The following is a 23,769-nucleotide window of genomic DNA, read 5'->3' as shown; positions in this document are numbered from 1 at the left end:
AGTAAAATAGAAAAGTTGAGCTTTTAGCTTTTAATGTATAATGAACTCATAAGCCAAGATGGCTCTGGAGTCTGGTGCTGGCATTCTCTGTATTAGTATTAAACTTGGAGTAGCTCAGGCAATATAAATCAAGAGTTGATCTAGTTTTATTCCAGTGTAAACATCAGAAGGTAGTTGGACTCTGATTCTGTAATTACCTAATTAAATGTCCCACCATCTTAATAAAGAAGCAGTTCTCCTAACGTAAGTAGATATTTTCATACAATACCTACAGTTACCTGTGATAATCTGCTGAATTCTCTGTCTGGTTCACGTTATCTTTTCCCTTTCTTTTTCTTTTCCCTTCAAGTCCCATTATCTAGTACTTCATTTTGTCCTTCATTTGAAGGCACAGTAGTGCTGGTTATTGTAGCGTGTAAATCCTGGCATTTAATCTGCCTGTTAGTGCTTGATTTATTTGAGAAATTTTTTCTTTTTTTTGAAGTGTAAGTAGATGATATTTAGTTGCAGAGATTTCTAAAACATTTGGCCCCCTTGACTTTAACTTGTTGCCAGTTTTGTCTGGCCTGCTGGTTTTGCTTGTCCCTATTCCTGGGATCGACTGTTCCCGCTGTTTCAGTATCCAGTGCTTGAAGATCTGAGTAGTAAACAACTTACTTTGAAAAGAGGAAGACTGCCGTCCTTGTCCAACATGAAGCCCTACAGGACAGACTTTATTCCATATGAAACCATCTTGCTTTTGGCAGTGTGTTCAATCTGTCACATTTCGGCAGACGTTTCTGGCCTGCACCAGCCATCAGGTTTGCCCTGCCTAAGCTCCTTGCGCTGTGCCAGCTTTGGCTTTTGGATTTTGTTTTCCATATGGTCACAGTTCCCGAGTATAGTAATTGTCTGCTGTCAGACGCGCGTGCTAGCCAATACATTCTGACATCATTTCTTATCTTCCTTCTTTGGCCTCATTGTTAAGAGGTGAGATGATGACATCATCCTCAGGAGGACTGTGATGTCATCAGAAGTACTATAAAGTTTAAGTCATCAGTGATGCAGGGGAGTGACAGGCGAAAAGGGAAACTGAGAGGATTATTTGGTCAAATGATCAAACGTGGGACTGTAATTTTCCGGGAACTGTTGCAACTGGAATTAGAGGCAGGGCAGGAGGCACTGATCATGTCCCAAAATGCTCGTCTGTAACAATAACACGCTTATCGGCTCTCATGCCATCAGGGCTTTCATTGCATAACCAAACTTGATTGTGAACCAAGTACTTTCAGACTTAGTTTTGTGACAGATACACTGTTCCCCAGCCCCCGCACTGAAAATATAGTCCCCAAAAGGGGATCTGTAGCCAATGAACTACCAGTCAAGCGTTTTTCTCCTTCTCAGAATATAACAGGTCTTGATGATGAAAGTTCTCAAAAGAGCCTTTCTTTTTCCTCTAGATCCACATCCAGCCTTGCAAAACCATGAAAACCTCAATGCTTCCTTTATATCCTAGGAGCTCTTTCCACAGTCAAAACTTAGTTCTCTGCTACAAAATACTTGGCTACTAAGAAACAGAGGCATCTATTGACTCCTATAATCCAAACATGGCCAAAGCAAAAGAGTGTAGGAATATTTAAATTAAGAACAAGAGAAGCTAAATATATCAGCCCTTCTGGAGGTCCACTTGTACCAGTCCAACCTCATCAGAAAGCAATTTAGCTCCAAATCTGTAAATAACCAAGCTTGAGCTCTCTAAATGCTACCTTAGAAAGCTTAGAAAATCTTGAGCCCTGATAAAAGTAAAGCAGTGACAGTGTATGAGATTAAGGATATAACAGTGAAGTCATCAACATGTTCTTTCTTCAGCCAAGGCCCGGAATTCCTGCATAGGCATGTTCAAACACAGACTTGTACTCTGCTCAGGCAAAATACATGCTGATGTTTAAGTGCACACACATACAAGAAATGAGAGATCATACACAACTCCATGGAAAACCCCTCCGTCCTCTTTTGGACTGAAACGCTTTCCAGCCCAGAAGCTAGCTTTTCATCAGTCCAGTAAATCTATGCATACTAGCAAAGCTTTTGCCCAGAATACTGTTTTCAAAGCACAGCAAATCAAAAGCAAGATCATCAGTATTATTTGTTTAGAACAAAATAGTACAAAACACGATTTGAGAACTTCAAACAAAGCTGCTCTGCTTCCCGCGGTATAATCTTTTCTTTAGTATTCCTGCAACTCTTGCAAACTAAAACAGCAATCTTAATCCTGAAGAGGGAAAGAAATTGGGAAACCAACTCCTTCTGTTGAGAAAATTGTTGCTTTCTTCTCAGCCTCGTGTCTGCAACTTCCACATCAGACTGCCTACCAATATTGAATGATCCTCGCAAACAGGTTCTGAAAGTTATTGCCTAGGGGTTGTAAAGTACCACATCTTGATTAGTTCACTGTATTGTTACCTCCTTACTATGCAAACTAGTCCTTCTTTCCTGTAGCTAGCAAAGATGTAACAGCTATAGCCAACTTAAGATAATAGGAAGATAAAGAGATATTTTGTATAAAGCTTTTTCTTATGCTAGGCTAAGCATTAAGTGCTAATAGAGCTCAGCTTGAAGTTCATTCTGTAACTGCACTGAGAGAGTGAAGTGTCTAAAATCAGTTTTATAATAAAAGTAACAATATTTGGTGCTTCTCACTTTGACAGAAAAATTCTTCATTTCTGTGCAGACCAGGCTGTAAAAGTGTTTGTTCTGTGTGCGGCTGCTGGTGAATGAAGGGGCACTCTGTCCTTTGCTTGTATTTACCAGAAGCAGGTTTACTTGGCTTTGAAGGCAGAAAATTCTGCACTATCATCTCAGGCACTATCATTACTTCAGGCTGTCATATAAACTGGATGAAAAGGGGTTTAATCTGCCCTCACGAAAGAGGCAGATGGAGGATTGTGAGCAGGCTGTCAGGAGGAGAGGCAGACCCTGGCTGCTTTCTCCCCTGCCAGCAAACTGATGGGGGAGGCCTCTGCAAGCTTTGCCTGAAAGTTCCCCTCTTCGGCCCTTTCTTAGGAATTTTGCTGAAAAAAAGTGAGATAAACCAACTCCTTGCCACTATTCTTTTTTCTCTCACTAAGACTCAACTTCCTTGAATATTTGAAGTGGTAGAATGTAACCAGATTAGGGCAATTTTCTTAAACGACTGTGTGTATCGTTTTTTTCCCAATTTTTCCACTTTTCCCAATTCAGCCTGTGCAGCAGGTGTGGGTCCTGCGCCTCTGCCTGAAGGGCGCCCGCTTTCCCTCCGCGAGGCTTTCTGTAGCAGCGAGGCAGGCGCAAGGGTGCGAGTCTGCTCATGGCTTTGGCCCCCAGGTCTTTCCACACTGTCTTCTCATTCCTCCTCGTCTGCTCAGCCGTGAGGACACCTCAACCTGGCAGCACGGATTTCGGATCTCCCTGATCTTTAACCTCTAGACTCAGTATCAGGTGATCCGAGGGGAGAGATGAGATACTGTTTCGGGATGACCTGTCTTAGAGGCATTTTCTTTGCAATTCCACTCTTGGGGATTTTAGTGATTGCAGTTTATGCCAAGGACTGTGATTGTTCTGGATTTAAAGTACAGTCATCCTTTGAATGCTTGCGATAATAATTTCTTCAGGCAAAATTTGAGCTGTATGGAACAATATGTTTAAAAATATATTTAGCTTAAACAAATGATCTTTTCAGTCTTGCTTGCTGTCAGAGCTGACTTAATCTTACTGCTTCCAGGGTGATTTGTTCTCATAAATATGTTGTTACTGATAAAGATATAATGATCAAGATTGTACTGAAATCGTAGAAACAGGTTGAGGCACAGAATTAAATCCTGTGCGTGCTGACACAGGACTATAAATTCTCTTTAATTACTTGCATCAAGCCTGAGCAATTTCTCAGTAAATGACATTGTTTACTGAAGTCTTTCTGTTATCTGAGCAGTTCACTCTCCTGGTTTAGGCTGAGGGCTTATATAAAACTCTCACTGGGGCCTCTAAATCAGGTGTTTTAAAGCAGGAACATGGTCATTTATTTCAGTTTTTTACCTGCTGTCTTTCTTTACATCTTCTGTGAGAACATGCATACCTAAGTGACCTTATCTGAGGAACTGGCTTCATTTTTATGATTGATTTCTGCATCTGGAGTACTTATATAGTTAATAGATGTGGTCAACTTTGCAAAATCAGGAAAACAGTACTTTTTTTTTTTTTTTATTTCAGTTTCATGTTCAAATTTCTATGAATGAGAGAAGTGTCCCTGGTAATGCAGTAGTAAATCCTTCCCGCAAAATATTCTTGATGTTGAAATGAGTGTAGTCTCTCCAGAAGTGTTAGCGCTACAATCCCTGAACACGGTAATGAATGGGGGTTTTTAGAACTGCAATTAAACAACATTTCATCTCCAGCAGTTTAAAAATAATTATTTGGAAAACTAAACTTAGGTTTGCTGTGACAAAGAATGTATCTGCCAATTCGGATTTGGAAAATGAACTATTTAATGGGGGAAATACATTCTGTAGATTGAAAGGAAGTAGTTCCTTTTTCTGATTTTTGCTGTTATGTTGAAAGTGGAACAAAAATTGGAATTTTACCCAAATGGGAAATTTCAGTATTTGAATATTAATATTTGAACAAAGACTCTGAAATAGCAAGGAGTCTTGAAGTATAAAATGCACAAAAGAGAAATACCTGTCTTAAAGCGGGCTGATCATGGATATGTAATCTGGCCAGAAAGTACGGTGTATTTGAATGGCTTTCAGGAGGCAATAATCCCTTATAAGGAAATCTAATTCTATGTTGAACTGAGAAGTTGAAACAATTTTAGTTAGTCCAATATTAAAATACTGTAAATGAATGTGTAATCAACTCTGCCTGCTCTACGCATCATTCTCTAGATCCTGCCCTTACATAAAAGCCAATGAGGGTCAACTCTGTGTCCATGTATTTCTGTTCACAATTTGAAAAAAGCGTACAAGCACTTGCACATACATACAAGAACTTTTTCTAAAAATTACATTTCAGACTTATTTCAATAAAATGGCTGCATTCAAGCATTAGCACACTGTGAAAATCATTTATCCCTGTTCCATAAATTTGGCAGAAGTATTTCTTAAAACAAGCATTTTGCATAAGTCTATGGAAATCATTTACTTCAGTGAAATTAGTGGAATCCATTTGTTAGGTCTAGCAAGTTCTGGGATAGAAAGCCTTTGTTCTGGCAGGCTGTATGCTTTACATATTCCATTATGCAAATCTGAGAATTCACCGGGGACTTTGCCCCATTCCTGCTACCCTCATCACAGTTTACCATACAGTTTATCTACTGCAGACAAATCTACGTACCCTGAACAGTCTCTCAAACCTAGCAGCTTCTGCCCACAAAAGCAACATAAGCTTGTTTTACTACGATTTGCACGTCAGCGACATTGTGTTCAGCGTATCATGCGCAACAAGCGTTCCCATCCCAGTGAGTTTAGAGTCTGAAAAGTATCAGGCCTGATGCTCAGTTCACACAAAGCAACATAATCCCGTTCAAGCCAGTGAACTCTGTATTACACAAGCAAAGGGTCTTGCTCATTGTTTCAAACAGGTGGAATTGTTTTTTAAAAGCAAGGCTAGGAACAGGCAAGCAGGTAGTACTTTGTATCAAGCTTTGCCATAGTACAAGAAGAGACAAAGGCCCGGTCAGAAAATACAGAAAATAATTCTATTTAATAGAATAAAAAACAAAGTCATACCCACAGGTAGCTCAGAGGCATGTCAAGGTACATGTCTACTTCTGATCTGAGCTCCGTTCAGACACCCTGTTTTTCCCCATGCCCGCCCCCACACTGCAATTTGGGCGCAAACAAAAAAGCCTCCCTGTGCTGTCATCCCGGTGCTATCAATCAGCTGTCCCTCCCCTGCAGCCTTCGGTGACAGCCCAGCTCATTCCCCCTGCATGTTTTGCATATTGCTTGCATGGGGCTGGGATCATGCCTATTGCTCATCTGCCTTGTCCAGGTCAGATGCAATTTCTTGTCCAGGTCAGATGTCATTTCTCCTGTCATTCTGCTTCCAGTGGCAGATTCAGTTTGACATCGTTTTCTCACTTTCTGTTTCATACTGCTAACGTGTCTGTACAGACATAGGCACAGCTTAGTGCGAACAAGTCTTTTGTCTGTAACATCTTTGGGATTTTTTTGTCATTCGTGGTTCCTAATTTCCCATGATCTCTATTCTGTGCAGCACGTTTTAAATACAGCACATCCACATTACAAAATTCTTCCTCCTCCTCTTCTTCATGTATTTCTGTACTATGTTATGAGTAATCTAGGACAAAGAGCTTAATAATGATATATATAAAAATGAATTCAAAATTTTGCCCAAATAAAACATAAACTGATTCTTAAAGCATAATCTGACTGCAAGAATACATTATCCTCAGTTCTTTCAAAGTTACAGTACAAGTTCACGAGACACATTTTGGTCACCCAGAAGATGTTCCTGTAAAGTTCAGAATCTCACCTGAATGCAGATCCAAATGTTCCCCAAGTTTGGAAAGGAAAGATCACATCTGTAGTATTGCTTTATAGACATTTAATTTTCAGATTTTATGCTGTCCTTTGCTAATTGGAGCTCCTTCCCTGTTTATTTCACTGACATTTTGAATTCCCAGGTACCTTTCTGTCTGCATAGCTCAGCTACTGAATTGGATGTCCAAACCCAACCCCTGCCAACAGCAACCAGCCTCACCCTCATTTCAGACTGCCTGTTTGACTTATCCACCTGTCCAGTTTACATGACGTTGCTAATATCAAATTCCTCATAAAGGTTAGATCCTCAATTTGTAAAAGTTGACATACCTTCATGGAAATCTTGACCTACATCTGCCAGACCCAAACTGAAAAGCTGCCAGGCTCTACCAACCAGCTCGCACACCAAGGAACTACATGCAAGTCTCCATAGAGTCCTGGATCAGGAAGGTTCCTCTGTAAACCATAAAGTATATCCTACATGGTACTGTGTAGGTTGTATGGAAACACCTGAGTGTGATCTACGTGAGATAGCAGTATAGCTATGCTAGCATTATACTCCACCCAGGGTAATACGTCTCCTGTGAAACCCACACAGAGCTGTATGGTGACTCCAATAGTTCAGCTAAGTGGATATGTAAGTGGATATGTAAGTGGCTCTGCATGGTGCTGCATAGAAATGTTGTGCTCCTACCTCTGATTTCAAACATGTCAGCCTCTAAATATTCTGTCCCACCATCACCGTAAGAGTAGGTCACTACGAGGAATACAGTCCAGAGCCACTTAGGAAATCATCAGGTTATTTCCTGGATCTGCCTTTTTTCCTCTCCTTCACCAATAGTTCAGGAGTGGCAGTTCTATAACTGGGCTGGGAAGTGCCGTTCTCTCTCTCTCATTACTTCTCCTGAGTGGTTCTTCTGTCCAATTCATGGCTGTGTCCCAAGACCACTGCCTCACAGATGTGCTCTCTGCCTTCCAGGAGAGCAGCAGCAAGCAGGGCTGTCTGGGCACGTTTTCCCTGGCTTGGGACATGTCTCACATCTCACATTTGCCAGAGGTTTGCTGATTCTGTGCTTATTGCTCAGGTCAAGTGCCAAATTTCCAAATTTTTGTGCTGTTTCCATCCTTATCCTGCTAGTACTGGCCACATGTGAGGGCCACCGGTTTCACAGAACCACCCAACCTTTCACAGCAATAGTAATACCACAGGGGACATATAGTAACACAGTGTCCAAAGGGTGACATTTGGACATGATGCACTGGGTACCAGGATGTGGACAAGAGTTAACCACTGCCTTATCCTGGTTTCCCAAAGACCCATCAGGCTTCAAGCTAGGCCTGCCCTAAGGCACTGGAGTTAAAAAGCAAATGAACAATTAAATTCCTACGTTTAGATTGCGAGTCCAGACGTTTCGAATCCAACCGGGATCTTTCATCAACGGAATCTGAAAGAAACAAAGAATCATAAGGAATAATACAGTTAATGAACTACGCACAGAAGTTAATGTGTCCAGGCCTCAATTGTGGTCCTTGAAACCCAGCTGCTCTAATGGATACCTCTCCTGTGATTCCTTTGTAAGCCACCTTGCCTTTGTGTCATCCTCACTTTTTATCTGTACTGAGAGATGCTCTTAATTCCCTCTCAGTTTTCAGGATTTTTGTAGAAGGATTTAATCCTCTGCCAGCAGAATCTGTATCATCAGCCAGAGAGAGCTTGGAAGCAGGGGATTCCTGTGAGCTCTGAAGAAGCATAGACCACAACAAGCTCTGTTTATGCTTTTGCAGGATGGGGATGCCCAATGCGAAGGACACAGGCAGAGCTGTAATCCCACCCTGCTGCCTAGGGAAAAGATCTTTTCATATGGCAGCATCCCTAGATCTGTTCGTGGTGCAGGAAGACCTCTAATACCCAGCAGGACAGGAAAAGGAATTCTGTAGGACAAGAAGAGCACATCTCGGCCCCTTTGAAGCGAGCTGGAGTTCAGGGGCTGCATAGCAGAGCCAGGAGTTTATTCCCTGAGTAGTCCCCTCCTGACAGGCAGCACAGGAGCCTCAGCAGAGTGGCGGTACTTTCGGAGTCGGAGCCCCAAAGCTGAGGTGGCACACAATTACTGTGACAACCTCTGCCTGAATACATAGAGGTAGCAGCGAATGGTGACTTCATTTTTAAAGAAGCCACAGTTGCGAGACATGTTGAAATAAATTAATACTTAGTAAAAAGGGTAAGCTTCCAGTGTTGCTGGAGATTATGGGATTCATGTTTACAATAAAAGGAAAAGTTATTGAAGAGAAATTCTGTACTGCATTTTATAGTATTTTTTATTCCATAGTGAAATTTTACACTGGAAGGACTAATTCTACAGGATTGATAAATATGATGATATGAATGAATCATTTGAAAGATTTCCCTTTGGTGGGTAGAAAAATTAACATTCAAATATGGCCAGGTTTGCTGGTGATGTGTGTTATGAAAACATATTCCCTCATATTTAAATCTCAAAATTTTTCAAGCACAAATGCTCATAAGAAAAAAACAAACTCGTTCTACTCTTTATCATTCTCAAGTTATATGGCACCCAGAATACTCTGTGGAATCTTACTGAGCAAATAGAAAAGGCACGAAGTGATCCCTTTTCTGAACTCTCTCTCATTTAAATACAGCCAATGCAACAATAACAAATAAGGAGGAATCAGAAATAGAAAAACAAGCATTACAGAAATAAATTCACCCAGTTCTGGTAGGTGCAGTTCTTAAGGGTTCCATTAATGTTCATTACACTCACTCACACACTCTGTTACATGTATAATTAGAATAACATTTTGTGTGGGTGACGTGAAAAGAAAGTTTGGGGTGGCACCATCAGGAGAAGACAGTAGAGGTCTGACACGTAGCCCTTCTCTGTTCGCAGTAATACCTTGCACTTGAGCAGTCCATTAAGGATTGCACCACACTATTCAAACACAATTTACCAAGTCTCTCAACAACCTTATGGGCCAGGAGGTATTATTCATTCCATTTTCCAAATGAAGAAACTGAGAGACACCCTGATTAAATGGCTTACACTGTGTTACAAAGCACGTCTAGCATCAGAATTAGAAACAGATCTCTTTCCATATGGCCTATTGTTTTAACAACAAGTCTATCCTTTCTTTCTATTCTCAGAAGCAGAACAAAAATACTGGCATTATTGCACCAATAATTAAATGAACAGAAATACTCTTGCAGGCTAAATTATTAATTGAAATACAGATGTGTGTTGCATGCAAATGCTGGGTTTAATATAATTACATTTTCCTGTTGTATGTGCCTGTTTGGGTTTAAGATGCATCTTGCTGCTCTGTTGACCAAGATAGTGGTTTGAAGATATCATAGCAGATGACTGTTCAGGGATAACATTAAATATTTCAAACATGAAATACCATATCAAATTCACAGTAAGTGTTTACATACTTGATGTTTGTATTTCTGGTGCATATAAAATACATATGGTACATGTGTTCTATATTTTGCTAGGGCAAGTTTCACCCCATTTTACACAGTCTGAGGTGTGGGTCTCAGTGTATATCTTTAGTCTTTGTCACATTTTGAATTCTAGGAGCCCTTCCACCTCCCAGGGAGAGGTGCCAGCCCCATCCATGTCTTGAACATGTAAGAAGGAATCCCAGATGTGCCAGCTGGATGCAGTGTTTGGGTAACAACTGGATTCATTCCCTGGAAAATTCCCACCCCACAGTTTGGCTTTATCCTCTGGATTTCCCAAAGGAAATCAGCTGTGCAAAACAAGAACCAGTTAGGGTACCAATCTGTCACCCATGCACACAGCTGGGTCCAGAATAGCTGCTTTGGGGATGGCTGGAAGGAGCGGCTGTGAAGGCAGGCAGTACACTACGAGGTGCCACCTTCTTATTCCAAACATCAGGGACATGTTGGCAGAGTGGCTCAAGGGTTTTCTGTATTAATTCATCCCTTCTTCCTCTTTCTCTGACCTTTGCAGTCTGTTCTGGAGCCCATCCAGCTACAAAACAGCTCATATGAGTAGATTTCTTTTCAAATATTTATATTCATTAAAGGATTAGACTGACCCTTTCTTTCTTTTTCTTTTTCTTTCGCCTTCTTTCTCTCTTTCTTTCTTTCCCTCACTTTTGTTTCCTCTTTCTCTCCCTCTCTCTTTCCTTTTCTTTCTATCTTAAAAACAATCAAAATGCCTGATAAATCACATCCATGATTAAATAAATAAATCTCAGAAACACAATAATAGGAGCTGCCCCAGGAAAACAGTACGTTTCATTAGCAGAAAAGTCAACAGTGTGTTGCAACAGAGTTGGTAATTGTACAATAGTGCTGCTGCCTGTGCATTCAGTTCCTCTGAAAAACAGTGATCAGAGACAGTCCTGTAAAACATTCTTTGTGTACTGGTGTAACAACCACGCGACTCTCCAGGATCCCTGCCAGCAGTTTAAAAGTGCAGTTAATGTTGCAGTTAAGTATTTGATCTTTAGAGTTGTTTAATCTCTGCTCCCGTTCGCATTTGAAAAACAACCCTAAGGAGCTTTCATTCAGTCCTGCAATTAATGGAAAAATGTAGTATTTATTGAATGATATTTTATCCATTGTTTAGAGTGACTGTTGTAGATCAACTGTCTGCCTTCCCTATTTAGTAGGCTTGGAAATGCAAACTGACATGAGTAAAAATTATTTTAAAGCAGACAGAATGTGTCAAATCTTTTCTTCAGCTGTGCCAGTCTGTAGTCACCCTGCTGACCTTAGAGAACAAAGCTAACGCAGGGAAAAGATGACCTTGTGCTTAAGCTAGTGAAATAGGACACATGGGCTATTCCTGTACAAGAAAACTGAACAGAGTCAAGGCACAGGCGGAGGCACTGGGACGCTCTGGTCTGTGTCCTGATGCTGGAAGAACAGCGCTTGGCACGGCTGCAGGCCAGGCCAGCTAGCAGCTCCCGGCTTGGGAATGAGCACAGAGCGTTTCCAACATCTCCATCTGAATGGGGCCAACCGGTTTTGAGGGTTGAAGGAGCATAACAGCGTGGAGGTGACTAGATCCCACCCAGTGGCATCAAAGCTAGAGGATGGCACCGTCACTGTTTAGTTCACTAGCACCATTGTAGCCAAGAGATCCAGATCTCCTCTGGAGCGACCTGAGTTTTCTTCCTTCCAGGGGCGTGAACATATCACAAGCCCTGGTGCTCAGTTCTCCTGATGTCTAACAAGAATAATATCCTCCTAAGTTGTCAGAGTAAATTCATTAATATTCATAAGAGAACTGTAACTTGTGGTGCAAAGCAAAATTTGCCTTTTAACCCCTAAAGAGAGGCTTTATGACCCTATCTTGGTGAGTCTGGCAGCATTAAGCCAAGCTGTACTTTTCCCAGCTAAATATGAAATGTTTAAGAAGTAAGAGATTTTTTATAGCTGATAGAAGATGGAGTAAAACAAGAGAAGATTCAGAGATAACATATTATGGCATGATATCTGCAGGAGAACAGACTAGTCTACACTTCATACTCTCACTAGAGTGAAAAATGTATCTTACATAAAAATACTGCAAGGAAAAAATGAAAGGGTGGTAACTGTAATGCGTGTCTGCTTGGGAGAGATATGGAGATGCAGTGAGCATGAAATGCAACAGGAAACGTTTAGGCATTAGGAAAGCTTTATAATACCAGGAGTAGGCAAGCTCTGGTATGGCTTGCCGGAAGAGGCTGAGATCTTTCAGAGCAGGCTGAACACGCATTTGTCAGAAATGTTTTAATTATAGTTGAATTTGCCTGTAGGCATAGAAATGGACCTGATGATCTCTGAGTCTCTTCCAGCCTTGTATTCTGTTGTTCTGTGACAAAAAGTGACACAGCAGGATGAGGCTGCATTTTCAGGACCTCTTTCCTAGCAATGAAATCTCACAGTGGAAAAAATTCAGAAACTGGTGGCGAAAACCCTGTTACATGAAATGTTTTGAATCTGACTCAGAAAATAGTGCAGACACAAGCTGTAGGGAAGCATGGCAGAGTAGCCAAGGGATGGGCTGGGTGACCTAAGAGGCTCTTCTGTCTCAAACTTCCAACTCAGTCTCACGACATCACCTGACTGGTGTTTAACTCATCACACTGATGCAACAGATGTTGTAAACAAAGTTACTCATTTGTGAATTACTCAGGTAATTTAAATCTGGTTCCTACAGTAATCATGCCTCTTAATGTAGTTAAGTACACACTGTATGGATGCTTCATTGCTGCTAATGCCAGAAAGAAACATCCTATTTCTTCACTTGAGAAGCATCTGATTTAAAAAAAAAAAAAAACAAAAAAACCTCTGATGCCCAGAGGTGACTTACATTTTCTCTGTAGTGTGGGTGCCTAGTGCAGAGCAGCTGATCTGTTCTTTCACAGAGACCCAGAGCCAGTACCTTTGATGAGGGGATGCTGTCTCCACTACAGACCATCTTTTAAGCAACAAAAGAAAGGAGGGCCACCTTCTTTTAAGATAAGATGACAATCCTAAATTCAGCACATGACCAAATTACCTTTCTAAATGACCTAAAGAAAGACAACAATTTCCTAGTATCTAGAATAGTCAGCTTTGACTGACAACATTTTTTCCTGGAGAGGTGTCGCTAGAGTCAGGTGAAGCTTGGGACATCAGTAAATAATGTCAAAGAAATGTAACTACAGAGAGCTCTGTCAAAAACTGCACTAGTGAATTCCTAGTGAAATGGCCTGACGTCTTAACTCACAAGCAAAACAAATACTGTCTACATTTTCTTTCTACAAGAAGGCTACCAAAATATAGCCACTGGTCTGTAGGAGGCCACATGGGGGGCTACAGCACATGGAGATCAGCACAGTGTCGTTTAAGTACTTTGCAATGTGAAAACCATAGTCAAGCTTTATCAGATGAAGTGGAGGGGGCCCAACAAGAAACCAGTTCTATTTTATCACCTCACTCAAACTTGGCCTGCATCATTGCTTGCAGGTCAAGTGAGCCATTATCCTCAAGCATTTTGGTAGCTCCAAGGTCCCAAGGCATCACAAGGAGAGAGAGGCACAGGTACAGGGTGGGAAGATCCCAGGCAGCTTGGAGCTTCCTTACTTGCCCAGCCCTCACAGCCTGCATTGCACCAGGGACAGCATGGGACCCAGGGCAGCTCCCGCAGCACAGGCATGATGTTCTCCCTGCCCCGTCACTGCTGAAAATACCAATAGTTGCATTTTGCACTAGCTCAAGTTCCTAAATTATTTTAGAATCTAGACCTATGCTGAATGCTTTTTAATAATCCAGCATCCATGGCATTTCTGTCCTGGAGCTCCAATCTTCTTGCTAAGTGTCAGTGGGAGAAGAGGAACTGCTGGACTGCTGCAAGCTGCAGCAGAGCCCAGGCACGGTGGTTTGCTAGCCACATTTGAAAGTGAGTTTGAGCAAAGGTAGGAGGAATGCTACATGGCAGTTAAATTATTTAGCCTGGCACCTCGTTGAGTATGTCTCAGCACTGGGTTAATGCATGACACCCCAGTGCAGGTCTTTTTGAAATACACCTGTCCAGGTGCCTTAGGCCAGGTCTGAATTCTTTCTGCTGAGCTCCTGCCGTTTCTTAACCCCACGTGAGTCACAGTGAAAATTATCAGCTGTTTATCTAAAATCTCATGACACATCTATTGATGGCTGATAAAGGCCGTTCCCTCATCTCCACCAAACGATTTGGCTGGAGGAGCGTGTTTGACTGCCGCCTCCATTGGCTGGCGTGGTGGCCCCACCGCCACGCCTGCTGCTTGCTTTTGGTGGATATGTTAATGACTGCAGTTAACACCGCACCTGGGAGTGTTCCTCTTAGGAACTACCCCAGGCTACCAAAAGGTGTTTCATGAGGTGATGTTTCCACATCACCCGATCATCACACCCTCCCTTGTGGCTTCGGCCTTTCCAGACCCGGGGGCCTCCCAGCCCTCTCCTTTACAGGGCAGCCTCACCCTCCCGCCTGGAAATGGGGGTTGCTGGCTGCAGCTCTCCACCGGACCCCCAAGGAAGGCCACACATGCCTTTCACCAGAGGAGGGTTAAAATGCCCGCCTCCTCACAGTTAGGGGCAGAAAGCTGGCGGGTAGTGGAGCTGTGGTATCGGCACCATACATGCCCTTGCATGTTGGGCTTAGCCTTGTGACAAGCTTTGGGTCGTCTGGACACTCGCTGTTAAGTACAACGCAGAGGAGTTCAGAGCTAGATCTGGCAGAATATGGGATTTGCACCTATGAAGAATCTGGAAACTTTGGGTTTTGCATGATAAATGGAGAACAGACCAAGCTGATGCCTGCCCCATTGGTTTTCATACTGAGACCCCAGATACATGCTTAGTCATGTACACAGAGGATCCTCAGGAAGGAAAAAAGGCAGGAGCTATTAAGAAGCTCTTGGCTTCAGACATACTCTGGTCAAACCGGTATGGCAGTGGAGCTAAACCTGGAGCGGTCCTGTTTACAAGCTTGAGAAACTGGGTTTGTGACAGACGCTGGATCCCCAGGCTCTGCAGCACCCAGAAGTATGCAGGAATAAAAACTGCTATAACTGCTGTGCTGCTGCCTGCTCTTTAAATAACACCGGGCACGGTTTGTGTATGTTTTCACTTGCTAGTAGATGTTGCCATAGGTCACATACAAATACCTTACAGAATCTTGTGGGGAGCTTTTGGAAAGGAGCATTTCTGTGATCCCATTTGTTTTCTGTGTAAATCTGAGCATGAGTTTCAGGAGCGGGGATGGGCTCAGGAAGATGACAGGCACAAAACTGGGTGCTGCGCGCTGAAAAGCTGTACGAGCCTTTCGTGTTGTGAATTGAACCCTTTGTCTGTTGTCTAAGGCAGCTGCCTCTGTAGCGTGGCATAAATGTCACAGCAGCAAGTGGGAGGTAATGGTCACATCTGGGGCTGACCTTTAAAAATCAGCTGGGCTTTTTATTCTCTCTGTTTACTCACTTTGTTTGCTTGTAGACTTTTACTCAGAGGTCTTCCCTGTGGATATCGTAGCTGTTTCAGACTGCAGGTGATGCTTCCCATCCCCCTGCCCATTGATTTGTGGTAAGCCTCCCATCAGAATGCAATTTATTCAGAGCAGATTAAATTTTGCCATAGACTGAAGTTGCTTCGAGTCAGTACTGATATCTAAGTACTTAGGTATAAGTTACTATCCAGAGTCAGCAAGTGTACCAACAGAGTAATGTGCACATCAGATTTCAAGATACAGCTTCATGACAGGTTTGAAAGAGTGATAACAAGCCTGCATTAAAGTGCAAGTGAATTAAAATACACATGGGGGTTTTTTCGACTTTTCTCTGTCCATCTGGGAAAAAAAATACAGATAGGTTTGCTGTGATTCTTTCAAACCTTTCGTGCGGTCAAATCTTAAAGCCTCACATGCACATTATTAACCACAGAAAAAATGTATCATCGTCTTATACATGGGCTTCATAGGCTTGTAAAGGGATTTTCTAGCCACAGCCTTTTAGGGAGTAAGTTTAAGTCATTTTGTGGAACATGGGTATGTTGGCAATATGGAGAGGTCACAACTTCCGTCCCAAGATCAGATTTCTGAAGTGGAAACAACAGGAGAGGAAAAACAATCCCGCATCTGAGGGGTGGGTCAGGAAGTTTGGAAACCTCCGTTGCGGCTGGCACTATCGCAGGCTTTCTGTGCTCTGCTGCACAACCCAGCTTCTGGTTTTTTTAAATACAAAATCGAGAAAACAGTATCAACCTCAGACTACTGTCATGAAACTGAATTTCTCAGTGTTCACAAAGGTTCTGAGTTCCTTGGGTCAGTACATAGAGTTCACATGTAGTAAAGACTACGTATATGTAAAAGTAAACATAAGTTCATAAATACACTTTGGAAGCAGTTCCCTGCTGGATTTTATCCAGGAGATCAGAAAGTAAGGAGGAGGGGAAGGCTAAGTGTGCGTTTTGTTGCATGTGATTTGTTTTTCTCACTAAGGCTACACGCTGTTCAGGACTATTTCTAGGAAGAAGGAGGCGGTCATAAAAACCAATCAAAATAGGCTACGGCTTTGCTGACGAGTAGATAAACAGCACGTGCAGAACAAGAGGAAGTTTTTCACTCAAATTCTTGGGGAGAAGGATCACAGAATCCAATGGGGCAGGAGCGTATAATTCCTGTGGAGCAAGTTTAGTATTTGTTCACATAAAAAGCTTTAAAAGTCTTTAGAAATATTTTAGAATGTGTTAATAATCCCTTGGGCTTAACTGGGCTTTAATTAATACTAAAATAATTGAATTGGCTTTGAAATTGTTCCACCGTGTAACAACATCACACTTTCAGAGGTTCCCTGCCTCTCCTCCTACTACTTTCAGTATTCTGCCTAAACCAGGCTCAGTGGCCTGGCATCTATTGCTCTCTTTTGTTAAATGTCATATAGTTTTTCTCTGGGCAGCGCAATGCTATGGGTGAAGCTTTACAGATCCCAGGCTGGAGAAAACGTAGTTCATGTCATCAGCGGATGCTCTACTCGGGGCTGGCTGACCCCAAAATAGAGCAACAGGTCCTAACATTAACTACAAGTGTCTATTTTACGCTCCTGAAGATGCCATTGCTGCTAGGCTGGTGGTGAAGCAGCGCTGGATTGATACAGCAACAACCAGCTGGCCTCAGGAATGCCTTGGGGCTCTCTGTTTTCTGGATTTGTAGCTTAAGAACAATATGGAGGGATAGGTCTCAAGACCTGCACCACAAACCTCTCCCAGAGTCCAGTGACATGGCTGAGGGCATCAGAGATCCACCGGTGTCCGTGGAGGATCCTGACTAGTATTTCTCTTACTGACACAGGGCTGGTTTTCCCCAGAAGTGAAGTCAGGGAATTCAAAGTTCCATTTTGTGAATCATTTTTATTGAGTGTGTTGGATTTTAAAGGTACTCCTGTATTCAGATGGATGAAGGATTATTAACTGCCCCGTGAAAAATGAACACCTCCTGATACTCCAGGCTAGCAGACTCCATTTTTAAATTAACTTCACAGGTTAGGAAGTCAGCAAAAAGTGAGATAGTGACAACAAGAGAGAATCTGGTCACTGTAGCAGGCTCCAGCATATTTACTTGTTTTCTCTTCATTATACAATGCCCACAATGTAATTATTCCTATGTGAAGGGATTCCTGCAGAGAGCAAGCACACCGGTCCAGCTGTTCTTGTTTTCCTTGAGGTGACAACATAGGACTCTACATTTTCAGAGCCTTTCTCACCCAGGTCATGGTTTTCATTATGTGGCATCAGTTAAGTAGAACGATTTCCTGCCTCTGGGTTGATTTGTTAGTGTTAGTTTTAGTGAGATAGCATTAGATTTGGAGTCCCCATGGTATACAATGCAAAGATGCTTAATGTAAGAAGCCTCCTATATTCAACCCAGATGCACCTCTCTGACTTTAAGGACAGAGAATCGTCCCCCTGACTTCAAGGCCACCTTTCTTAGGTGGGATCACATCCTGGGGCTGCCCCTCTTACCTTAGAGATCCATTATGAAGATGGTTATGTCTGAATGCCCTTCCTAATGAACAGGAAGGGTAGCATTGCTAGAGCATGATCCATCTGACCCACCTTAAGATGGCACGACACAGAGCACTCAAATATAGCCTGTTTTCTGTAAATGGACCCCTGGCCTGTCTTGGGAAGACCATTTCTGTAACCACCCGCTATTCTTTTCCTTTACATTTTTCACCCGTTTTCCCCACAGGATAGATCTGCTTTTGTACCTTGCCTAAAGCATAGCGCTTGCATCAGGGGTTGCAGCTCCAATAAATAAAGCCAACTTTTCTTCAGCAAAGCTCTTGTGGGCAGTGGGAAAGTGGAAACAAATGCAAATACATCCTGAAAATCAGTAGAGCAGTCAAAAGAGCTTCATGTTTATCAGTATTAAATATCCCAGGGTTTACAAAAGAAAAGAACATGCACTAAGACTCACATTTTATACTGCTGTTTGCTGGCCTTTAGCAAAGCTTAGAAGCTTTAATTGTGGCCCACTTTGCCACACACTGTACAGGGACAAAACAAAAAGGTTGCGCCAGGATGTCTCTTTTGTGCAATCCTCCCTAATTTAAGAAAGTGAAGGATTTCCAAATATTAACATTCAAAAGTCTGGTCAGTCATTCACTGGCTGCTGCTTGTCACCAGTTGTATTAATATAATAAGGAGCAAGGAGTCATTAATGTAGGCAGCGCAGGATGAGCTGAAAAGTTTGATGCGTATGGCAGGGTGAGGAATGTGCTGCTCGGCTGCCGCGAGGCCGGCGAGTGGTCAGGAGGTATGTCTGCTCCAGCACTCCCGATGTCCTGGTGTCAGGGATGTTTGTCTGGGGATTTATAAAGACCTTTTACAAAGCAGAAAATAAACCACCGGCATTACCAAGCAAATAAAGCCACCGTTTTTCGATAGCTGTGAACTGGCAGAAGCCAGTTAAAGCGAGGAACTGCCTCTCCCATGTGGAAATGTCATGCAGATCCCCAGTGAGTAGCATCTTCCCTATCTTTAGCCGAAGCCTAAGTGAGCTTACAGTTCCCTCTGTAGGCAGCGGAGAGGTAGGGACGGTTTCAAGGATCGATTTACTCCAACACAATTGTTGTCTTTAGTTGGGGAAACGAGCCCTTCTGTAGGGAAGTCCCTCTCCTCCACTGCACACAAATGCGGTAAAAACCCTACAGTATCCTATTTCGCTCCCTCTGAAGTGGGTGGAGATGAAATGAGTCCATGGGAAAGCAGGAGGGGGGAGCCCCAGGGAACCTGTGGGGATTCCAGGAGTGGCTGGGATTGAGGCTCCTTCCCCAGGTGCCATGTGAGGAAGGGTTAAAGGCTGATGCCTCTGGCCTCCTCAGTGGAGGCTGAAGGCTCCCTCCAGCTCCTGCCAGAAGCTACGGGAGAGCATTGCTGGGCTGGATGCAGTCCAGCTCTTGCATACATCTAGTATGGGTGCTCTATGGAAGCAAAACCTTTTCCCCACCAGCCAGTGCCCCCAGCCCTTTGGATCTGTCATCCCTCACCCCCTGACTCTGATTCACTCTCGCCTTTAACCCCCATCTCTGCCCAGACTTACTTCCAAACCCAGCTCCATCCCCACAGGCTGTCCCACTAATAGCCCTTTCCTTCTTACGGGCTACAGGAAAAGTTCCCAGCCCATGCACAAGCTAAATATCTGGGTCCTGCAGTAAGCACTGAGTTAATTCTTAGTCCAGAATGTTTCCATAGTGCCCCAACCATCACAGAAACCTCCTTCTCCTACCCAGCTGCCCAGAACCACTGAGAAAACAGTTAGGAAACTTGACCATCGCCTCTCCTGCTGCACTAACCTGTCACCCACTGGGCACATACTGCCGGCAGGGAACTAGACACCTGCTTCGGTCTTCTTCTTGCAGTCATTAAGTGTTGGGATAGTATGTCTGCCAAACCCCTATTAATAAACCACCTTTTTGTCTGTCACAGAGTTAGGCCAAGATAAAATGCCATTCCCCTTCTACCATCCATCTTCTTTGTGTTTCACAGGTCCTAACACAGCTTTCTTCTCTGTAGCGTTTCCTAATCTACTGAGATTTTTGCAGCACTTACAAGAGGAGGAAGAATATAAAAATCAGTGAACTAGTCCCTGAGCTAGTGAGCTACAGGAAACTACTTGTTCTCAGCTGTACCATTAGGGCCTGACTATGCACAACCTACCATCCTAGAGGGGGGGAAGAGAGAAAGAACATTGATTTTGAGCAAGACGTAAGCTGCATGGCATAGTTTATATCCAAATATGTTGCTGCAGAAATGTTCTGTGGCCATCTTCATGGGCTCCTACTTTACAAGTCTAATGCGGCTGCTGGAGGGAAGCAGAAGGGACAGATGAAATGAAAAATGAAGCAAACTTCCTTTTTCCATTATTTAAACTTCCTTCGCTTAATGTTACTTTTTACATAGGAGGGGGAAAAAAGTACTAGTGTGTTTATAATCTGTTTATTAAATGCATTATCCCTCTCATATACAGCACAGCCTCCATGAATCTCAAAGTATATTTGACAAAAAATGTTACTAGCATAATCCCCTTTTAACAGATGGAGCATCTGAGAAAGTTGCAGTGGGTTACTGAAACTTGTCCAGCAGCACGAGGGAAAACAGCTTTGTCATCGTGTCTTGGGCCAGCACTGCATTGATTAGGCCAAGAGCTACAGTTTATTTCTCAATCTTAGCTGAGAGCCAAGTCTTAATTGACTTACATTCAAGTTTTGGCCTCTCTTGCACACATAACATAAAATTTCCAGGGGAAGGGTTTTATGAATACCCAAATATTTTTACCAAGGGTCATGTCTGTATTGCTTTAAATTAGCTCAATTGTTGCACTTCCACTGACCTTCCAAAAAATGCCAGGACTTGGCCAGTGAATCCAATTTAACTAAGGATATAAAGATGAAGGACATTTAAATACCTATGGGAAAACTCTCCTTCAAGTTTAATCCGTTTTATTTTAAATTAGGCTAATACAAATTAAAGAAACTGTTGTTTATCAAGAGAGTTTTCATATAAATATTTCTTGCAATTTATGTATTTATTAAAGAGTATATTTCCATTGAATTTCTTAAGTGTCTCTCTGCAGGACAGCCCCCCTGCAGATGCCTTTCAGTCATAAAAACCTCCAAGCAAAAGGTTGTAGACTAGAGGTGCTCCATTTGTGATGAAAGGAGATCCCTGAACTCTAGGGCTTTCTCAGAGATGTTTACCAGGAGATCCTGCCTGACCAACCTGGTCTCCTTCTATGACAAGGTGACCTGCTTGGTGGATGAGAGAAAGGCTGTGGATGCTGTCTACTTGGACTTTAGTAAGGCCTTTGACACTGTCTCCCACAGCATTCTCCTGGAGAAGCTGGCTGCTCACGGCTTGGATAAGTGCACTCTGCGCTGGGTTAAAAACTGGCTGGACGGCTGAGCCCAGAGAGTGGTGGTGAATGCAGTCAAATCCAGTTGGCAGCCGGTCACGAGTGGTGTTCCCCAGGGCTCGGTGTTGGGGCTGGTCCTCTTCAATATCTTTGTTGATCATGTGGATGAGGGGATTGAGTGCACCCTCAGTAAGTTTGCAGATGACACCAAGTTGGGTGGAAGTGTCGATCTGCTGGAGGGTAGGAAGGCCCTGCAGAGGGACCTGGACAGGCTGGATCGTTGGGCCGGGGCCAACTGTATGAGATTCAACAAGGCTCATTGCTGGGTCCTGCACTTGGGTCACAACAACCCCATACAGCGCTACAGGCTGGGGGAAGAGTGGCTGGAGAGCTGCCTGGCTGAAAAGGACCTGGGGCTGTTGGTTGACAGACAGCTGAATATAAGCCAGCAGAGTGCCCAGGTGGCCAAGGCGGCCAATAGCATCGTGGTTTGTATCAGAAATAGCGTGGCCAGCAGGACCAGGGAGGTGATAGTGCCCCTGTACTCTGCACTGGTGAGGCCGCATCTCGAGTACTGCGTTCAGTTTTGGGCCCCTCACTACAAGAAGGACATTGAGGTGCTGGAGTGTGTCCAGAGGAGAGCAACGAAGCTGGTGAAGGGTCTGGAGCACAAGGCTTATGAGGAGCAGCTGAGGGAACTGGGGTTGTTTAGTTTGGAGAAAAGGAGACTAAGGGGAGACGTTATCGCTCTCTACAGCTATCTGAAAGGAGGTTGTAGCGAGGTGGGGGTCGGTCTCTTCTCCCTAGTAACAAGTGATAGGACAAGAGGAAATGTGGTCAAGCTGAGCCAGGGGAGGTTTAGGTTGGATATTAGGAAAAAATTCTTTGCTAAAAGGGTTATCAGGCAATGGAACAGGCTGCTGAGGGAAGTGGTTGAGTCTCCATCCCTGGAGGTATTTAAAAGACGTGTAGATGTGGTGCTTAGGATCATGGTTTAGTGGCAGACTTGGCAGTGCTAGGTTAATGGTTGGACTTGATGATCTTAAGGGTCTTTTCCAACCTTAATGATTCTATGATTCAATCCCACAAAGCCCCGACTTATACCTCTGCCTCAGGTTTCTTTATCTTCAAGCATCCGAAAAATGATGAGTCCATGGGATCCTAAAATACTTGGGAAAAGATAGGGCAATCCATCATGATTTCCAGATTTTAAAGGAAAATTAATGATTTTATTAGCAAAGCTATGCAGAACTCCTAATTGCTTGTGTAAATAAAAATTAACCTTGAGATGCTTGATGATATATTATTTGCTTTTTAAAAGGTCACCTCCATCCTGTAGCAGATTGCTATATGGAGGATGCTAGCATCAAAGCTGTACTACGTGCAGGGGGTGAGCAAAGAGAACGGTGCATTATACCTCAGCATAATGCAGAAAAAACACCCCGAGATGTAAAACACTGATGTAAAGGTAAAGAAATGAAAAACTTTCATACTGGTTAGCAGGTATGCAAAATATCTGGATGTGAGGATACATCCAGATGAACTGACCTTTTTTTTTTTTTAAAGGATACATCCAATTTAATTGACCATGCTTGCTGCAGGCTGTTAATTATCACGTTGCCTCATTTCTAACAAAAGGAAGAGAAATACCAGGCATCAGCCATGAATAACATGTGTGACCACTGGAGGTCACTTTTGGTTTAGACATCCTCCACTTTAGAGGCCTTTTGGCAGCAATACAACTTCTGCAAAAGCAGAAAGGAGCACAACTGGAGTTTGCAACTTGTTCATGAAAATTCATTGGAAAATATTTATTTCATTTTAGGATATTTTGTGGCCCAGAAGGGCTTCAGGGAATTACAGCAAATTACCTTCATGAAACAGCTAGTCTCACTAAATTTTTTCCATATTACAGGGTTTTGCAGTGTGGCTATTTTGGCCTGAAAGACAATAACATTAATAAATCGATGAATTGAAACAACTATAGGATTGCATTAGAATGAAAAAGAACATATTTTTTGTCTTTGTGGCTATGCAGACATGTTACTGGCTCTGTATTTAAAAGAAGAAAATGTTAAAACTATTCACCTGATTCGTGGATTGGATATCCACCACTTAGCTCGAGGGCTCCAGGTTTCAGGCTTTTGCCACTGAAGAAGTAAAGGAGCAAAGAAAAGTAGTGATATTCTGTGTACTGCATTCATTTCTGGATTAATCCTGCAAATCTTACTCCTCTGAGGGGGCCATCTTTAGATGATTGATACAATTGACTTCGGAGGCAGAGCGTGTCTGAATAAAAAAGGTTTTTTAGACCAGATTCCACGTTCAGCCTCCTTCTTTTTGCA

General features: G+C 42.9%; 1 protein-coding gene across 1 annotated transcript in view; it reads right to left on the bottom strand.

Annotated features, from left to right (window-relative positions):
• The window catches only part of LPIN1 (lipin 1), an 84,991-nt gene that overhangs the window by 53,567 nt on the left and 7,655 nt on the right, over positions 1-23,769 (bottom strand). The window contains exon 2 of the mRNA XM_082307697.1: positions 7,907-7,963. Coding sequence (XP_082163823.1) covers positions 7,907-7,954 — 48 coding nt within the window. The 5' untranslated portion in view covers positions 7,955-7,963. The remainder of the gene's footprint in view (positions 1-7,906; positions 7,964-23,769) is intronic.

Source organism: Platalea leucorodia (genome assembly GCF_965183815.1).
Source record: "Platalea leucorodia genome assembly, chromosome: 3".
In the NCBI taxonomy this organism is placed as follows: domain Eukaryota; kingdom Metazoa; phylum Chordata; class Aves; order Pelecaniformes; family Threskiornithidae; genus Platalea; species Platalea leucorodia.
The sequence above is the reverse complement of the archived record's forward strand: the minus strand, read 5'-3'. Positions and strand labels throughout refer to the sequence as shown.